This window comes from Muntiacus reevesi, chromosome 3, assembly GCF_963930625.1.
Source record: "Muntiacus reevesi chromosome 3, mMunRee1.1, whole genome shotgun sequence".
Classification (NCBI taxonomy): domain Eukaryota; kingdom Metazoa; phylum Chordata; class Mammalia; order Artiodactyla; family Cervidae; genus Muntiacus; species Muntiacus reevesi.
In genome coordinates this window covers 258,877,071-258,895,586 of record NC_089251.1, presented here as the reverse complement: position 1 = coordinate 258,895,586, position 18,516 = coordinate 258,877,071, and the positions used below count along the sequence as shown (strand labels likewise).

The following is an 18,516-nucleotide window of genomic DNA, read 5'->3' as shown; positions in this document are numbered from 1 at the left end:
ACAGTATCAGACTTTATTTTTTGGGGCTCCCAAATCACTGCAGATGGTGATTGCAGCCGTGAAATTAAAAGACGCTTACTCCTTGGAAGGAAAGTTATGACTAACCTAGACAGCACATTAAGAAGCAGAGACATTACTTTGCCAACAAAGGTCCTTCTGGTCAAGGCTATAGTCTCCCAGTGGTCATGTATGGATGTGAGAGTTGGACTGTGAAGAAAACTGAGCGCCAAAAAATTGATGCTTTTGAACTGTGGTGTTGGAGAAGACTCTTGAGAGTCCCTTGGACTGCAAGGAGATCCAACCAGTCCATCCTATAGGAGATCAGTCCTGGGTGTTCATTGGAAGGACTGGATGTTGAAGCTGAAACTCCAACACTTTGGCCACCTCATGCAAAGAGTTGACTCACTGGAAAAGACCCTGATGCTGGGAGGGATTGGGGGCAGGAGGAGAAGGGGACAACAGAGGATGAGATGGCTGGATGGCATCACTGACTCGATGGGCATGAATTTGAGTAAACTCCGGGAGTTTGTGATGGACAGGGAGGCCCGGCATGCTGTGATTCATGGGGTTGCAAAGAGTTGTACAGGACTGAGCGACTGAACTGAACTGAATTGAAATACAGGGATTAAATGATGTTTATAATCAAGTTATATCAGAATATGGAGAAAGTAAATCCAGTATACAAAATTTTTCTTCAGGTATTAAAAAAAAGTAAGTTTCAAGCATCAAATATAATTGTTTTGCCTGTGCTTATGATCTTTCTTTCTGCATCATACCTTATGCCCCAAGTTTCTTAAATTCTTAGTCTCTCAAATTTCTCTTATGCATTTTAGTTTCAATTTCTGATTTTTGAGCTGGGAACACAGACTGTAAATAAATACAGAATATACTCAGTATAATGATGACAAATATTAAATACTAGACTCCCCAAAATACCACTGAAATGACTTATTAATAAGACAAAGGTGAGTCCTTTACTTTCTTTTTTAAGAGTGAGCACTACCTAGATAAGAGACACAGCATCACAGAGGGAGACCAAGAGTTGTGAGATTTATGAAAATTTTGATATTATTGTCTGATTAGGATACAATTAGGATTGGGTAAAAAATGATATGATAACTCAGGACTTGTGGATACAGCAAAGTGAGGGTTTTGAAGAAAGGGTTTAGAAGAGTCTAGGCCTGGAAAATTCCATGGTCAGAGGAGCCTGGTGGGCTACAACCATGGGGCTGCAAAAAGTTGGACATGACTGAGAAACTGAGCACCAGGACATCATAAGGTAGTTCTAATTATTCCACTTCTGAGTATTTATTCAAAGAAAGCAAAAACACTAATTTGAAAAGATATATGCACCCCTATGTCAATTACAGTGTTGTTTATAAAAGCCAAGATAGGTAGGCAACCTAAGGTCCATTGATCAGTGAATGGATAAAGAAAATGTGGTGTGCGTGCGCGCACACACACACACACACACACACACATATGTCACTTTTATGATGACAGATGGCAATTGTCAAAGTAGACTTATTGTGTTGATAATTTTGTAATGCATATAAGTGTTAAATCACTATTTTGTACACTAATTTAATATTGTATGTCTAGCATACTTCAAAAAAACAAACCAAGAGTTTGGGGAAAGAAAAAAATCATTTGGGATTGTTGATTTAATTACTCAATTATCTGATGTTCAATGAAGAGATCTTTCACGAAGTCCCTGAAATGAGTAATAAAATTCTTTATGGCTTTTTTCTTCCTTGGCAAGAATTTCCCAGAAAACACAGCAAAAACCTTGAAAGCCATAACTACTTTATGTAAACTTGGTCACGGTGATGAAGTAACTAAGTCACATAAATATAGACAGTAAACTGTGTGGATATACCCTCAGTTCAGTTCAGTTCAGTCGCTCGGTCGTGTCTGACTCTTTGCGATCCCATGAATCGAAGCACGCCAGGCCTCCCTGTCCCTCACCAACTCCTGGAGTTTACTCAAATTCATGCCCATCGAGTTGGTGATGCCATCCAGCCATCTCATCCTCTGTCGTCCCCTTCTCCTCCTGCCCCCAATCCCTCCCAGCATCAGGGTCTTTTCCAATGAGTCAACTCTTTGCATGAGGTGGCCAAAGTATTGGAGTTTCAGCTTCAGCATCAATCCTTCCAGTGAACACCCAGGACTGAACTCCTATAGGATGGACTGGTTGGATCTCTTTGCAGTCCAAGGGACTCTCAAGAGTCTTCTCCAACACCACAGTTCAAAAGCATCAATTTTTTGGCGCTCAGTTTTCTTCACAGTCTAACTCTCACATCCATACATGACCACTGGAAAAACTGTAGCCTTGACCAGACGGACCTTTGTTGGCAAAGTAATGTCTCTGCTTCTTAATGTGCTGTCTAGGTTGGTCATAACATTCCTTCCAAGGAATAAACGTCTTTTAATTTCATGGCTGCAATCACCATCTGCAGTGATTTGGGAGCCCCAAAAAATAAAGTCTGATACTGTTTCCACTGTTTGCCCATCTATTTGCCATGAAGTGATGGGACCGGATGCCATGATCTTAGTTTTCTGAATATTGAGGTTTAAGCCAACCTTTTCACTCTCCTCTTTCACTTTCATCAAGAGGCTTTTTAGTTCCTCTTCACTTTTTGCCATAAGGGTGGTGTCATCTGCATATCTGAGGTTATTGATATTTCTCCCAGCAACCTTGATTCCAACTTGTGCTTCTTCCAGCTCAGCGTTTCTCATGATGTACTGTGCATATAAGTTAAATAAGCAGAGTGACAATATACAGCCTTGACATACTCCATTTCCTATTTGGAACCAGTCTGTTGTTCCATGTCCAGTTCTAACTATTGCTTCCTGCCCTGTATATAGGTTTCTCAAGAGGCAGGTCAGGTGGTCTGGTATTCTCATCTCTTTCAGAATTGTCCACAGTTTATTGTGATCCACACAGTCAAAGGCTTTGGCATGGTCAATAAAGCAGAAATAGATGTTTTTCTGGACCTCTCTTGCTTTTTTGATGATCCAGCAGATGTTGGCAATTGGACCTCTGGTTCCTCTGCCTTTTCTAAAACCAGCTTGAACATCTGGAAGTTCATGATTCACGTATTGCTGAAGCCTGGCTTGGAGAATTTTGAGCATTACTTGACTAGCGTGTGCGATGAGTGCAATTGTGTGGTAGTTTGAGCATTTTGGGGGATTGCTTTATTTAGAACTGGAATGAAAACTGACCTTTCCAGTCCTGTGACCACTGCTGAGTTTTCCAAATATTTTCAACATATTGCGTGCAGCACTTTAACAGCATCATCTTTTAGGATTTGAAATAGCTCAACTGGAATTCCATCACCTCCACTAGCTTCGTTCATAGTGACGCTTTTAAGGCCCACTTGGCTTCACATTCCAGGATATCTGGCTCTAGGTGAGTGATCACACCATCATGATTATCTGGGTCATGAAGATCTTTCTTGTATAGTTCTTCTGTGTATTCTTTCCACCTCTTCTTAATATCTTTTGCTTCTGTTAGGTCCATACCATTTCTGTTCTTTATCGAACCCATCTTTGCATGGAATGTTCCCTTGGTATCTCTAATTTTCTTGAAGAGATCTCTAGTCTTTCCCATTCTGTTGTTTTCCTCTATTTCTTTGTATTGATCACTGAGGAAGGCTTTCTTATCTCTCCTGGCTATACTTTGGAACTCTGCATTCAAATGGGAATATCTTTCCTTTTCTCCTTTGCTTTTCACTTCTCTTCTTTTCACAGCTATTTTTAAGGCTTCTCTGACAACCATTTTGCCTTTTTGCTTTTCTTTTCCATGGAGGTGGTCTTGATCCCCGTCTCCTGTACAATGTTATGAACCTCAGTCCATAGTTCATCAGGCGCTCTTTCTATGAGATCTAGTCCCTAAAATCTATTTCTCACCTTGACTGTATAGTCATAAGGGATTTGATTTGGGTCATACCTGACTGGTCTAGTTGTTTTCCCTATTTTCTTCAGTTTAAGTCTGAATTTGGCACTAAGGAGTTCATGATCTGAGCCACAATCAGCTTCCAGTCTTGTTTTTTCTGACTATATAGAGCTTCTCCATCTTTGGCTGCAAAGAATATAATCAATCTGATTTTGGTGTCAACCATCTGGTGATGTCCATGTGTAGAGTCTTCTCTTCTATTGTTGGAAGAAGGTGTTTGCTGTGACCAGTGCGTACTTTTGGCAAAACTCTATTAGCCTTTTCCCTGCTTCATTCCATACTCCAAAGCCAAATTCTCCTTTTACTCCAGGTGTTTCTTGACTTCCTACTTTTGCATTCCAATCCCCTATAACGAGAAGAACAGCTTTTTTGGAGTGTTAGTTCTAAAAGGTCTTGTAAGTCTTCATAGAACCGTTCAACTTCAGCTTCTTCAGCATTACTGGTTCGGGCATAGGCTTGGATTACCGTGATATTGAATGGTTTGCCTTGGAAATAAACAGAGATCATTCTGTCATTTTTGAGATGCATCCAAGTACTGCATTTTGGACTCTTTTGTTGATCATGATAGCTACTCCATTTCTTCTAAGGGATTCCTTCCCACAGTTGTAGATATAATGGTCATCAGAGTTAAATTCACCCATTCCAGTCCATTTTAGTTCACTGATACCTAAAATGTTGATGTTCACTCTTGCCATCTCCTGTTTGACCACTTCAAATTTGCCTTGAATCATGGACCTAACATTCCAGGTTCCTATGCAATATTGCTCTTTACAGCATCCGACCTTGCTTCTATCACCAGTCACATCCACAACTGGGTATTGTTTTTGCTTTGGCTCCATCCCTTCATTCTTTCTGGAGTTATTTCTCTACTGATCTCCTTTAGCCTATTGGGCACCTACCGATCTGGGGAGTTCCGCTTTCAGTATCCTATCAATTTTCCTTTTCCTACTGTTCATGGGGTTCTCAAGGCAAGAATTCTGAAGTGGTTTGCCATTCCCTTCTCCAGTGACCCAGATATACCCTAAATGGTTTCAATTCTCACACATCTTAAAAATGGACATTTAAAATGTAAATAAATTATTGAAAACTATTTTCTCCAAGTTAGTGTGACTGTTCAGTGTGTGTGTGTGTGTGTGTGTGTGCATATTGGTATACTGGATGCGTATTAAGGTTTATAGGAGAGAACAATATTTGAGAGGTCATCTGCTGTCTGTTTAGGGATGATAATCCACTTGAGCTTCCCCGGTGGCTCAGTGGTGAAGAATCTGCCTGCCAGTGCAGGAGTCACAGGTTTGGCCTTGGATTAGAAAGATTCCCTGAGGAAGGAAATAGTAACCCACTCCAGTATTCCTGCCTAGAAAATTCCATGGCCAGATGAGGCTGGTCAGTTACAGTCCATGGGATCTCAAAGAGTCAGACACGACTTAGCAACTCAACAACAACAACAAGAAGCACTTGAAAGCAAGAACAGTATTTTATTCATATGCCATATTTTGTCTTTTGGTTAGAGGGACCAATTATCTTTTTCTGCAATATATATGCATGTAAATTTTAGTAAATCAAACCAGTAAATACCAAAATATAAAATAATAATATGAGAAAGAGTGTAACATGTCGGGAACCGGCGAGAGAAACCCCGCATGTGATAAGGTCTGCGTTCAAGGAACTGGCACGCAAAGGCGTCCGGACTTCCGGGGGATTCTTGGGACCGCCCTGCCATACACTCCCAGGCCTTCGTCCTTTCATCTTCTGATGCTTGGCGTTCTCCTATGTTCCCTAAAAGCTAGTCTGGCTCTTACCTAAAAGCCCTCCTTGAAACCTCTGCATGGCAGCAACGCAGTCCCTGGGGGCACATGGGTCCCAATAAACAGGCCTATCTATTCCATAAGCAACAGTAGATAGAGTCCGTTAAGAGATTGAGAAGATTCCTTAGGGTGTGATCAGGAGGGAATTCATGAGACCTCTGACCCTTAGGATTACTTACCAGAGCTAAATCCTCCCGGGGCTGATCTTCCCAAGATAAGGTTTGTAGATGGCTTTTCACAGTTGACTAGCTGCTGCCATTGAATTGTTTTAAAGTTACGTGTAGGTATTGACTGTTCTGGAAAGTTATTTATGGTGTAACCCATGGTTATGCACCTGGTACAGTCTTATCACCCACCCCCCCATTGCCCCCCCCACCCCGCCTTAACCTCTTTAAAGGATTATTGGTTTTAGGGTATATAAGCCCTGATGTAAAAGAATAAAGTAGTCTTGATTCTGCACTCAATCAAGGCTCGACTCGCTTTCTTTTCTTCGCAGACGCCGCTCATCCAAAAGGAAACTCTGGACTCCGCCAGGGCTGGACCCGGGCAGTAACACTACACAAAGATATACACCTGGTTAGTATTTCCGACTGTATAAAATATGGGTTCTTGGCTCAAAGAGATAACTGAATTTAGGCAGTTTGGATAGATATTATGGTATGGATGATGTCTGTTCTGGGACATGAAAGACATATAGACTTTCAATAATTAAAATCATCAAAGGCAGTCATATATACGTAGATGAACAAGAGTGCTAAGGTGGCACCTGGTACATAGTAGGTACTCAATGATTTGAGTAAAATTACAAGTGAGTTATGTGTTGGTAAACATTCCTGGTGGCTCAGATGGTAAAGTGTCTGTCTACAATGCAGGAGACCTGGGTTTGATTCCTGGGTCGGCAAGATCCCCTGGAGAAAGAAATGGCAACCCACTCCAGTATTCTTGCCCGGAAAATCCCATGGATGGAGGAGCCGGGTAGGCTACAGGGTTGCAAAGATTTGGACACAACTGAGTGACTTCACTTTTATGTGTTAGTAAGTAGACTCGTGATCTTTAAACACAAATTTCCTGTAAGATATTAATGGGATATTTGATTGAAAAACTATTTGGGCAAGGTTACAAAAAACATTAAGTAAGATAATGAATGTAGACAGTTTTCTTACAGGTAGTAGAAAATTGATGACTCTTGCACAGAGAAATCATTTGAGGGTGTTTTTTGAAAGAATAAGAAAGAAACACTATGCTGGGACAATTCAAAGAAGAGAAGCTGGTAGTGGTGGAAGTAGTTGGAAAGAATGTCAATCTAAAATGGAACCAGAGGTATAAAATGGAAAATCTCAGCATGTGCCCTCAGGTAAACAAAACTTAAGGACTGAGAAACTGATTCCCTGTAAATGCTTGATTTACAGATGACTGATAATGGAATTTTCTTAAATAATAAGGAGTGGTTAAGGTTGCCTCATATCAACGTTGGGAAAATTTCCTTATGTTTTCCAGAGGCATGAACAAGAAATGACCCAGGTCTGGATGGTCTTGAAAAAATAAGCTGAATTGAAATTTGTTGATATGATTGGACTGGACTTGTCTGCTCAAGGAATTTTCAAAGCTGGTCCCCTCTGTGTGTTTTTATTTTAACAGACTCCGAATGCACTTTCTCTTTATATTCCCTGTCCATATATACAGCCTACCTCAAACCCTCAGTGGGCTTACCAGTTTGCCTGTCTGGAATTGTAGTTCCTCTGTTATTCCAGAATAAACTTTTCCTTTTGACAATTTTCAGCTTGCTTTGTTTTATCTTAAAAGTTTAGACTGACAGAAGTTTAATACAATATCCCATAAAGAGCAATATGCTACCTTTGTCTTAAGAGGAAGGACAATAAATGGTTGTTTATTGAACATTTAAAATATGTGATTCATTATGTAGTGTTTTGGAAAACTGTAGTAATTTAATGCACAGCACTCACCAGCTTATACTTGACTATGACAGAAAGGATGTTACCTGGTTAGATCTTGACATCACTTTTAGGTTATTTACAAATAAGCTGAAATGCATATTAAAAACACATAATTTTTTCTGGATATAAAATTATAAACTTAATTCTAATTTATCAACTATTTACCATTCTGTTCTTATAACTGGACATGTGAAAAGGGTGAACATCTTTGACAGGATAAAAGGGGTTATAAAATGTTTAATTAAATCCAAGCATTGCTGTTGATAATTTTGTGGCTAACTTGAGATGCAGTGGTTAATGTGATTTAATTTGTTGGCATTAAAATCCTAATTAAAAAGAGGAGTACAGCCCCTCCCTCCCCAGCCTTCCCCGCGAGCGGACGCAGCATCGCCTCTGTCTCGCTTTTTTCTTATTTTTCTCCCCCCTTTCCCCTTCCTTTTTTTTTTCTTTTCATTTTTCCCCCCTTCTCCCCCTTTCACCATTTCCCCTCGGAGGCGCTTCCCCTGGGCAGGGGCAGAGCCGGTCTCACCCCCCGCCTCTCCCCGGCCCCCGCCGCCCTATGGCGAGAGGGAACCCCCTCCCCACTCGGGCACAAGCGGCGGCGGCGGCCTCAGGTCCGGGGGCGTCATGGAACTAATTCGCTGACCAAGCCACCGGCTGCAGCCGCGCGTCCCGCTCGAGCGCCAGCGCCCGCGCCCTCCGGCCCGCTTCCCCCTCTTCTCGCTCCTCAGTCGGCCCGGTCCTGGTCCCGCGCGTCTCGCCGCCGCGCGCAGAGGAAAATGAGGTGGTAACGGGCCCCCGGATGACCCCTCGTCACCACTTTGAGGTCTACAGTTCTGCCGGGGTGGAGGAGGAGGAGGAAGAAGAGGAGGAGAAGGTAGCTACATCAAGCTGGGTGGCAGGCAGATCCAGAGGATATCATGAAGTTTCCAGGGCCTTTGGAAAACCAGAGACTGTCTTTCCTGTTGGAAAAGGCAATCTCTAGGGAAGCCCAGATGTGGAAAGTGAATGTGCCGAAAATACCTACAAATCAGAATGTTTCTCCATCCCAGAGAGATGAAGTGATTCAGTGGTTGGCCAAACTCAAGTACCAATTCAACCTTTACCCAGAAACATTTGCTCTGGCTAGCAGTCTTTTGGACAGGTTCTTAGCTCCTGTAAAGGCCCACCCAAAATACCTGAGTTGTATTGCGATCAGCTGTTTTTTCCTGGCTGCCAAGACTGTTGAGGAAGACGAGAGAATCCCAGTACTGAAGGTGTTGGCAAGAGACAGTTTCTGTGGCTGTTCTTCATCTGAAATTCTGCGGATGGAGAGAATTATTCTGGATAAGTTGAATTGGGATCTTCACACCGCCACACCATTGGATTTTCTTCACATTTTCCATGCCATTGCAGTGTCAACTAGGCCTCAGTTACTTTTTAGTTTGCCCAGTCTGAGCCCATCTCAACATTTGGCGTTCCTTACCAAGCAGTTACTTCACTGTATGGCCTGTAGCCAACTTCTGCAGTTCAAAGGATCCATGCTTGCCCTGGCGATGGTTAGTCTGGAAATGGAGAAACTCATTCCTGATTGGCTTCCTCTTACAATTGAGCTGCTTCAGAAAGCACAGATGGATAGCTCCCAGCTGATCCACTGTCGGGAGCTTGTGGCACATCACCTTTCTACTCTGCAGTCTTCCCTGCCTCTAAATTCCGTTTATGTCTACCGTCCCCTCAAGCACACCCTGGTGACCTGTGACAGAGGAGTGTTCAGATTACACCCCTCCTCTGTCCCAGGCCCAGACTTCTCCAAGGACAACAGCAAACCAGAAGTGCCAGTCAGAGGTCCAGCAGCCTTCTGCCACCATCTCCCAGCTGCCAGTGGGTGCAAGTATGCCTCTGCTAAACGCAAAGTGGAGGAAATGGAAGTGGACGACTTCTACGATGGGATCAAACGGCTCTATAATGAAGAGAATGCCTCAGAAAGTGTGGGTTATGTGTGTGGCACTGATCTATCACGGCAAGAGGGACAGGCTTCTCCTTGTCCGCCTCTGCAGCCTGTTTCTGTCATGTAGCAGCAAGGGTTAGCTTCAAGTGCAAAAGCTAAGGTAGATGACTCTGGGGAGGGGAGCATGGAAAACCAGGATAGGCTATGTAAGGTATATATCTTTTCAGGCTGATTTGAAACGAGTCAGAGAAAAAAACCCAGTTGATTTGTATGACTAATTATAATTCAACAATATTTAAGCACTTAAAAACCAAAAAAAAGTCTAAAATTAAGATCAAAAAAATTTTAAGTAAAAAATTCCTTTGTGGTAAAAAAAAAAATAAAAAAAAAAAAAAAAAGAGGAGTACAGCCTTTTGTCATACATTAAATGAATTTTCTCTGGTGTGGTCCATATGGTATATGACTTAGGCAGATATTTTCATAATAAAATGATGGGGGAGAAAAGCCTTTACATTTTTAACAACAGTAATTAAACCATATAGGTTTGTTGGCCAAAAAGCCATTGTAAAAAGCCATTTATATATTTCCCTTTATAGATTATTTTAAAGTTAAGTGGAAATGAATAGATATTTTGAAGCAGGTTTGCAAACATATTAGTAAGTTTCACTGGTAGCATCATAAATGAAAACATAAAAATTATTGAATGTGTCATTTGTGCAGAATTCTTTAAATAGAAAGAAGATAACACATAAATTATACTCTAAAACATTCAAGGTGGAAAAATGACTAGTAATTTGTGTTATCTTTTAAAAAAGCAATCAAATTCTCCTTGAAATTTTGTTATTCATGCACATGTCAACTACTTGAAAAGAGATTTTTGTCTTAATTACTTTCTGCATTCCCAATAGTACTTTTTATATTTTAGCTTATTAATTACTTAACCATTATTGATAAATTTATATTGAATATAGAGATTGTTTAGATCAAAGTTATAGTAGCTAAATTAACAAGCATGTATCATTATATTTTATAGTAATTTATTAAAAATTAACTTAGAGTTTGCCTTTTAGGCCCTATACAAAAAGTCTTTATTTCTCCAGAAATCATCTAAATTTTATTTTCCTGGGTTTTATAATTTTGTTTGTCATATCTGGGTATTTAATCTACCTGGGGCTCACTTTCATATATGATGCAAGTTAGTGATAACAGCATCCTATTTTTTTCATGAAGTGAGTTAAATTTCCCCCCAAAATTTATGGAACATTGTATTGCTTTCACATTTATTTCTGATGATACATCTACACAAATCATACTGATTCCTGGATTCTATTTGTTCTATTTATCTATATAAGTTCATTACTCTCGTAATTGCAATGATTCCAGCTAACTTAACAGCATTTAGGGTGCATTTTCCTTGGTTTCTCTTATGTGTGTTCCTTTTAATTTATTTTGCTCACTGTGGGCATTGGTTTTCCCATGTAAAGCTTAGGACCCTTTTATATAATTGCATATTTTTTTCAAATTTCTTTACATGTATAAGTTAAATTTATTATTTAAATATATATACTTTATTTTGGAGAGATTGGCATCTTTTCAGTATTAATATTTTTCATCACTGAATGAAAATGATATATGTCTGCATTTATATAGGTGTTCATTTCTGTTCTTTAACTGGATTTTTAAAAAATATGCATAAAGGTATTATATATTTTTGTTAGGTTAATGTATTTATGCTTTATGTTATCATTGATTACCTTTATATTGAAATTCATAAACTCTTCTTGGATCCAACATTTCCTTTTTCTGTTTGTAGTCACTTGTTTCCATTTATGTCACAGAATTTAAATTGTTTGAGACTTTATCCTTGTATGGCTTTAAATCATATCATATTTTCATAAATATCACAGTAGTCCTTGAATTCTCATTTACATGGGCCTCAGAATTCTCATTCTGTATAACTTAACTTACACAGAAAGTTTCTTGAGAACAAAATTTCAGTACTGAGTCTGTTGTTATTTTTCTTTATGAAAACCTTGCACTTTTTTCTGTTTAGTTATATACATTGGTTTATTTTATAGATTCCACATATAAGTGGTAAAATACAGTATTTGTCTTTGTCTGACTTATTTCACTAACAGTAATAGTCTCTAAGTCCATCCTTATTGCTGCAAATGACTATATTTCATTCTTTTTTAAGGTTCAGTAATATTCTATTACATATGTATACCACTCTTCTTTATCCATTCTTTTGTTAATAGGTTCTTTTTGCTTCCTGTACCTGGATATTTGTTTCCTTCTTCTGGCTTGGGACAGAAACATTGAATTTTTGTTCAGAGTAGTAATTATTGTTATAGTGAGCAATGCAGAATTTGGCAAATGTTACTAGCTTCCATATCTTAACGTTGAAGTGCAAATATACAATAAAATAGCAAGATATCAGAGAAGGTTCCTCTTCCCAGTGTGTAGCATCTTTCCTTTTGGGGAATTACTCTCTTGCCTGTTATGTCATCCTGGTAAGGCATTTCCAGGTTTTAGAGGGAATGATAACCAAGATTAGACCAATTATAATTTCTCTTTGTCAGCAGTGTTTGTCAAAGAACTATGCATGTAATGTAAACGGTGCCAATGAAATATACTCTCAAATATTAATTTTAAGAAGCAAAGAAAGAGGATGAAAACAAACTTCTGAGCCTGCTAAACTATGAGACATAGTGGTGAGGCCTGTGGTGGCCCTCTCACCTATTTGGAATGGTGGGAGCCCATCCGTGGAACTCACAAAAGGAGCCCTACACAGTAGGAAGCAAAGCTGAGTAAGTAGGAGAGGAGAAGCCTGCATTCATTTTCTCTCTTCAGATTCTCAAATTAGGCACTATATTTTCTTTTCTTAGAACTTGTCTGAGAGGTATTGGTATCATTTGCCATCAAAAGTTTCCTAATTCCTAATCTGATACTTGAAGTAAAGTGTTATATCTGACAGGCTCTAAAGTATGAAATTTTTGGTGGTGTCAGAAGGATGGGAATATTTTAACACCTTCCCTAATAGATGGGAATTTGGCAATCCATATTTGGTAATAAAGTCCCTGCTTAAATTATCTGTGTGTGTGTGTGTGTGTGTGTGTGTGTGTTGGGGGCAGACGTATGTTGTATGCCTTCAGAGATTGGAAGTTTAAAGATCTAAATAGAAAAATGTCAGACTGTAGAATTGTGTTCACTCAACCATGTGACCTTTAATACTGTCTTGAAAGAAATAGGGACAAAACTTTACTGAGAAGCAAAGACCTTGGAGGATCATTCAGACCATTGTGAGAACTGTGGCTTTCGCTTTGAGTGAAATGGGGAGCCACTGAATGGCTCTGAAAAATAGAGTAAGATGATCTCAATAATGATTCTAAAGGCTCACTCTGGCTTTTGAGTAGACAATAGACTTAGAAATAAAAGGAAAGACCAATGAAAAATCTGTAATAATTACCCAGCTGAGGAATGGTGGTAGTTACTAGCTTTGGATATAGCAAGAAATGGTCAGAGTTTTAGATAATATGTGTCTGTCAAGATATGCTAACTATAAAAGATGACCAGCCAATGGGCAATCACATACTGATCATCCAGAGAAACTGAGTGACAGATAACCTAACATACCTATGAATACTGATCCCTTCCAACACCATGAAGATGCCTGCATGCCCTTTTCAACTCCCTTGGTGAGTACAGTACCAGGTGGATATATATGAGAGCCTTTGCTCCCTAGAGGGCAGAATACTTAAGTAAATTTCTCCAGGTTCCACTCAACATGATTTCCTATTGTCATACTGAAAGGTTGTTGCTGAACGATAAGACGCCGGGATTCTTGGCCTCCGGTGGAGACGAATTCAATCCAGGGCCAGAGACGCGGCTGGATCGCTCAAAGATTTTGTGTAATAAAGTTTTATTAAAGTATAAAGGAGATAGAGAAAGCTTCTGACATAGGCATCAGAAGTGGGCAAAAGTCTTAAGTCTTTAGCTGTATGTTATATAGTCACTCACCATCTGTTAATGAAAAGAAAGGAATGTCATAAAATTTAGAATGGCACCAGATAATTCATCCCTGGCCATAAAATGATTGACTTGAATCTTGTAGAAGGGCAGATTACCAACAAATAGTTTCATTTAAATAGATTAGGGGAACAATACCTGAGTAAGTAGGTTGGGCCATTTGGCGGAACCAACTGGAAGATAGAGTCTGGGGTACATTAACATAGCTTAAGACAACATTTCCATAAGAAAAAGAAATGTATTGGTTAACTTAAGGTTTGAGAGTAGTTAGCTTCAGGTGAAACCAGGTGTCATGGCAACACAGCATTTTAAGAGAAACCTCCTTTTAAATTTGTATAGAGAAGAAAAAATATCTCTGGTTTGTTTCCTCCTGCAGCTTAAGAGAGATAAAAATGTCTGGCACTTGCAGCCTCTTTCCTCCGTTTGGAGACCCCTGGCCTTCCTCCCTGTTACCCTCTCAATACCAGCCAATAAAGGTACAAGTGTTCGGTGATGCTGCTCTATTAAAGCTGTATATTACAAATATAGACCAAAAGAGCTGACAGATACGTTGTGACTGTTTATTAATGTATCCACTTAAACCTAAACATTTTTTAATGTGTATTGTTAAACTGGTATTCTGTTGTTTAAAAAGAATTTAAATGTTTATATATATGCACTTTTCAGTCTACTACAGAGATAATCTATTAAAAGAAAATTTGCTTTTAGCCATACAGAGTTGTATATTTCCCTCTTGAGAATTGTATTGTCATACTCATTAAGTGGTGCATCTGAGAAGAATGAAAGTGCTAATTATGTTTATAATGAATAATAATAATATATAAATAAAATGGGTTGATGTCACATTAATAAATAATAAGAACATTAAAAAAGGTTTACACTATGCTTATTGTAGCAAGTATTGTTAATTTGCACCAACATTTTAATTTTCACCTGTAATCTAGTGAGAGAGATATCTCAGTGATGTGAACTAGATACAGAGAGGGAATCAGACAATATTATATTTTTTTTATTTAAGAATTATTCTGGACTTATGTATTTTAATGAAGAAAATTATTGATTAAAACCTTGTTGGCCAAGTTGTTTTCTCATATTACAATCAAACTAATAATTTGCATTTCCTAGAGTAAGCAGTTTTGAAAGCTAAGCTATTTTATTCTGTATAATACTAATTTTTAGCAAGATACTTATATAAAACATGGCAAATATTAGATTCTATCAAAACCTCACTGGAAGTTCTCAGAAACTCATAAACTGGTTCTCAAACTGATAAGAAAGTATGAAGAACTGAGAAAACCCAAAACATTTTAGAAAAAGAAGAGCAAATTTGAAGGATGTAAGCTGCCTGATTTCAAGATTTACTATAAAACTACAGCAATTAAGATAGTGTACTATTACTTAAGTATTAGATGTTTATATTGGTGGCATGAAATAGAGAGTTCAGAAATATTCCTGCACATATGTGATCAAATCAGTTTTGACAAAGGTGCCAGAGAAATTCAGTGGGAGAAATGATAATCCTAAAAAAAGTGATGACAGGAAAGTTGAGTATTCACATGGGGAAAAAAATTGAACCTAAAGGCTCAATTTACACATTTATAACACTTAATTCAGGGCTTTCCAGGTGGTGCCGTGGTAAACAATTTACCTGCCAATATGGGAGATGCAGCAGACATGGGTTTGATCCCTGCGTCAGGAAGATCTCCTGGAGTGGAAAATGATAACCCACTCCAGTATTCTTGCCTGGAAAACTCCATGAAGAGAGGTGCTTCGTAGGCTACAAGTCCAAGGGGTTGCAAACAGCCAGACATGACTGAGCACATACAGCAATGATACCAAAGTTAGAGTTGATCAGTGACCTAAATGTAAAAGATAAAACTGTAAAACTTCTAGTAGAGAACAAAGAAATAAATCTTGTGACCATGGAATAGGCAAATACCTCTTAGACTGGACCAAAAAAAAATCACGAACTATAAAGTTAAAAAAAAGGGGGGGGGCGACTTTATCAAAGTCAAAATAATGATGCTTTTCATTTGTCATTGTAAGAAAATAAAAAGGCAAGTCATAAAATGGAAGGAAATATTTTCAAAACATTTCTGATAAAGGTCTTGTGTATGGATATATAATGTACACTTATAATTCAATAATAAGAACACAATCTAAAAGTTGATGATAAAAAGATTATGTTGTTGCTATTATAGTTTTGAAAGTATTTTCTTCCATTCTATGGCTTGCCTTGTGACTTATCTACTGCTGTGCACCGAATTACCCAAGACTTAGCAACCAAAACCAGAAACATCTGTAAGCCCAGAATCTAGAAAGAGTTAGCTAGATTTCCTACCTCAGAGTTTCTCATAAGATTGCAGTCAAAGTAGATGAAGGTTTCAGTCATTTTCAAACTCAACTGGGAGTGAATTAGCTTCCAAATTCATTCTCACAGAGGCTGAAAAACCTCAGATCTATTCGCAGCCTCAGTACATGGACCTCTCTCCACAGAGTTGCCTCAAGAGAGGGCAGGTGAGTGACCCAGACAGAAATCTTTTAGTAACATAATCTCAGAGTGACAGTCCATTATTTCTGTCTTACTCTATTCATTAGAAGTGAATCAGTGAATTTAGGGCATATGCAAAGTTAACACGTTACATAAGGGTGTGACTACCAGGTGACAAAGAATGTTGGGGATCATCATAGAGAAACCAACTGCAGTATACTCCCTGGACCTCTTCCTGCATACAAAATACTCATATTTGGGCTTTGTTTACTTGTTTTTTTAATAGACCTTTTTTTTAAAAAAATTGAGGTATAATTGACAATAACATTATATTTGTTTTGGGTATACAACTTGATTCAGTATTTGTCTATATTGTAAAATGACCACAAGTTTATTTACCATCCATCACATGTATAGTTAGAAAAGTCATTTTTTTGTTGTTGTTGTTGCTGACAGCTTTTAAGATACATTATCTTAGCAACTTTCAAATATGCAATACAGTATTATTAACATCCCCATGACGTATTCATTTTATAACTGAAAGTTTGTGCCTTTTGACCTCCTTCACCCATCCCCTACCCCTGCTAACTCTGGTAACCACCAGTTTCTTCCCTGTATCTATGGGTTTGACCCTCGTTTGTTTACTTGTTTATTTATTTATTTTTTTGATAGTGTCTGATTCTTTGAGACCCCATGAGCTGTAGCCCACCAGGCTTCTTGGTCAGATTTTCCAGGCAAGAACACTGGCGTGGATAGCCATTCCCTTCTCCAGAGGATCTTTCTGACCCAGGGATCAAACTCAGGTCTCCTGCATTGCAGGCAAATTCTTTATGGTTTGAGCCACTAGGGAAGGCCTATTATAAAATAAGAAAGATCAAATGGTTTTTTTCTTTCTCTGTTAGACATTTCACTTAGGATAATGCCTTCAAAAGGGCAAAATTTCATTTTTTTGTGATTGAATAATATTCCATTATATATAAATTTGCTACAACTCCCTTATCCTCTATTCTACAGAGATACACTGAGGTTGCGTCCATATCTTGGTTATTGTAACTGTTGCTGCAATGACCATGGGGGTGCATATATCTTTTTGAGTGAGTGTTTTTCCTTTATTTCAGATAAATATGCAGAAGTAAAATTGCTGGTAAATATGATAATTCTAGTTCTAATTTTTGTGGAACCTCCATGCCATTTCAATAGTGACTGTACCAATTTGCATTTCTACCAACAGTACACAGGGTACTTTTCTCCATATCCTTGCCTACATTGGTTATTTCTTAACTTTTTGATTATAGTTACTTTAAGAGGTATGAGGTTATAATTCATTGTATTGATTTGCATTTGTTGAACATTTTTTCATGTACCTGTTGGTCATCTGCATGTGTTTTTTAGGTCATCTGTATGTTAAGTCCATGAATCAAGGCAAATTGGAAGTGGTCAAACAGGAGATGGCAAGAGTGAACTTAGACATTTTAGAAATCAGTGAACTAAAATGAACTGGAATGGGTGAATTTAACTCAGATGACCACTATATCTACTACAGTGGGCAAGATCCCTTAAAAGTGATGGAGTAGCCATCATAGTCAATGAGAGTCCAAGATGCAGTTTTGGATGCAATCTCAAAAATGACAGAATGATCTCAGTTCATTTCCAAGGCAAGACTTTCAAGATCACAGTAATCTAAGTCTATGCCCCAACCAGTAATGCTGAATAAGCTGAGGTTGAATGAAGTTCTAGAATGAGGTTCTATGAAGACCTATAAGAACTTCTAGAATTAACACACCCCCAGAAATGTCCTTTTTATTAAGGGGATTGGAATATAAAAGTAGGATGTAAATGGATACCTGGAGTAACAGGCAAATTTAGCCTTGGATTACAGAATGAAGCAGGCAAAGGCTAATAGAGTTTTGCCAAGAAAACACATTGGGCATTGCAAACACCCTCTTCCAACAATGCAAGAGAAGACTACACATGGACATCACCAGATGGTCAATACAAAAATCAGATTGATTATATTTTTTGAAGCCAAAGATGGAGAAGCTATATCCAGTCAGCAAAAGCAAGAATGGGTGCTGATTGTGGCTCAGATCATGAACTCCTTATTGCAAAATTCAAACTTCAGTTGAAGAAAGTAGGGAAAACACTAGACCATTCAGACATGACCTAAATCAAATCCCTAATGATTATACAGTAGAAGTGAGAAATAGATTCAAGGGATTAGATCTGATAGAATGCCTGAAGAACGATGGATGGAGGTTTGTGACATTGTGACAGGGATCAAGGCCATTCCAAGAAAAAGAAAAGCAAAAAGGCAAAATGGTTGTCTGAGGAGGCTTTGCAAACAACTGAAA

At 38.6% G+C, this 18,516-nt stretch overlaps 1 protein-coding gene across 2 annotated transcripts; it reads left to right on the top strand.

The window, feature by feature from the left end:
• The first annotated feature begins 8,314 nt into the window (after positions 1 to 8,314).
• LOC136163511 (cyclin-I-like) lies at positions 8,315 to 9,937 on the top strand. Of its 2 annotated transcripts, none has more exons than XM_065927945.1 (2): positions 8,315 to 9,096; positions 9,176 to 9,493. In XM_065927945.1, the coding sequence occupies exons 1-2, from the start codon at positions 8,639 to 8,641 to the stop codon at positions 9,345 to 9,347; spliced, it is 630 nt and encodes a 209-aa protein (XP_065784017.1). In that variant the 5' UTR covers positions 8,315 to 8,638; the 3' UTR covers positions 9,348 to 9,493. The 2 variants fall into 2 exon arrangements, with proteins under 2 accessions (XP_065784017.1, XP_065784016.1); XM_065927944.1 differs by having other exon boundaries at positions 8,317 to 8,595; positions 8,753 to 9,937.
• Positions 9,938 to 18,516: the final 8,579 nt, after the last annotated feature.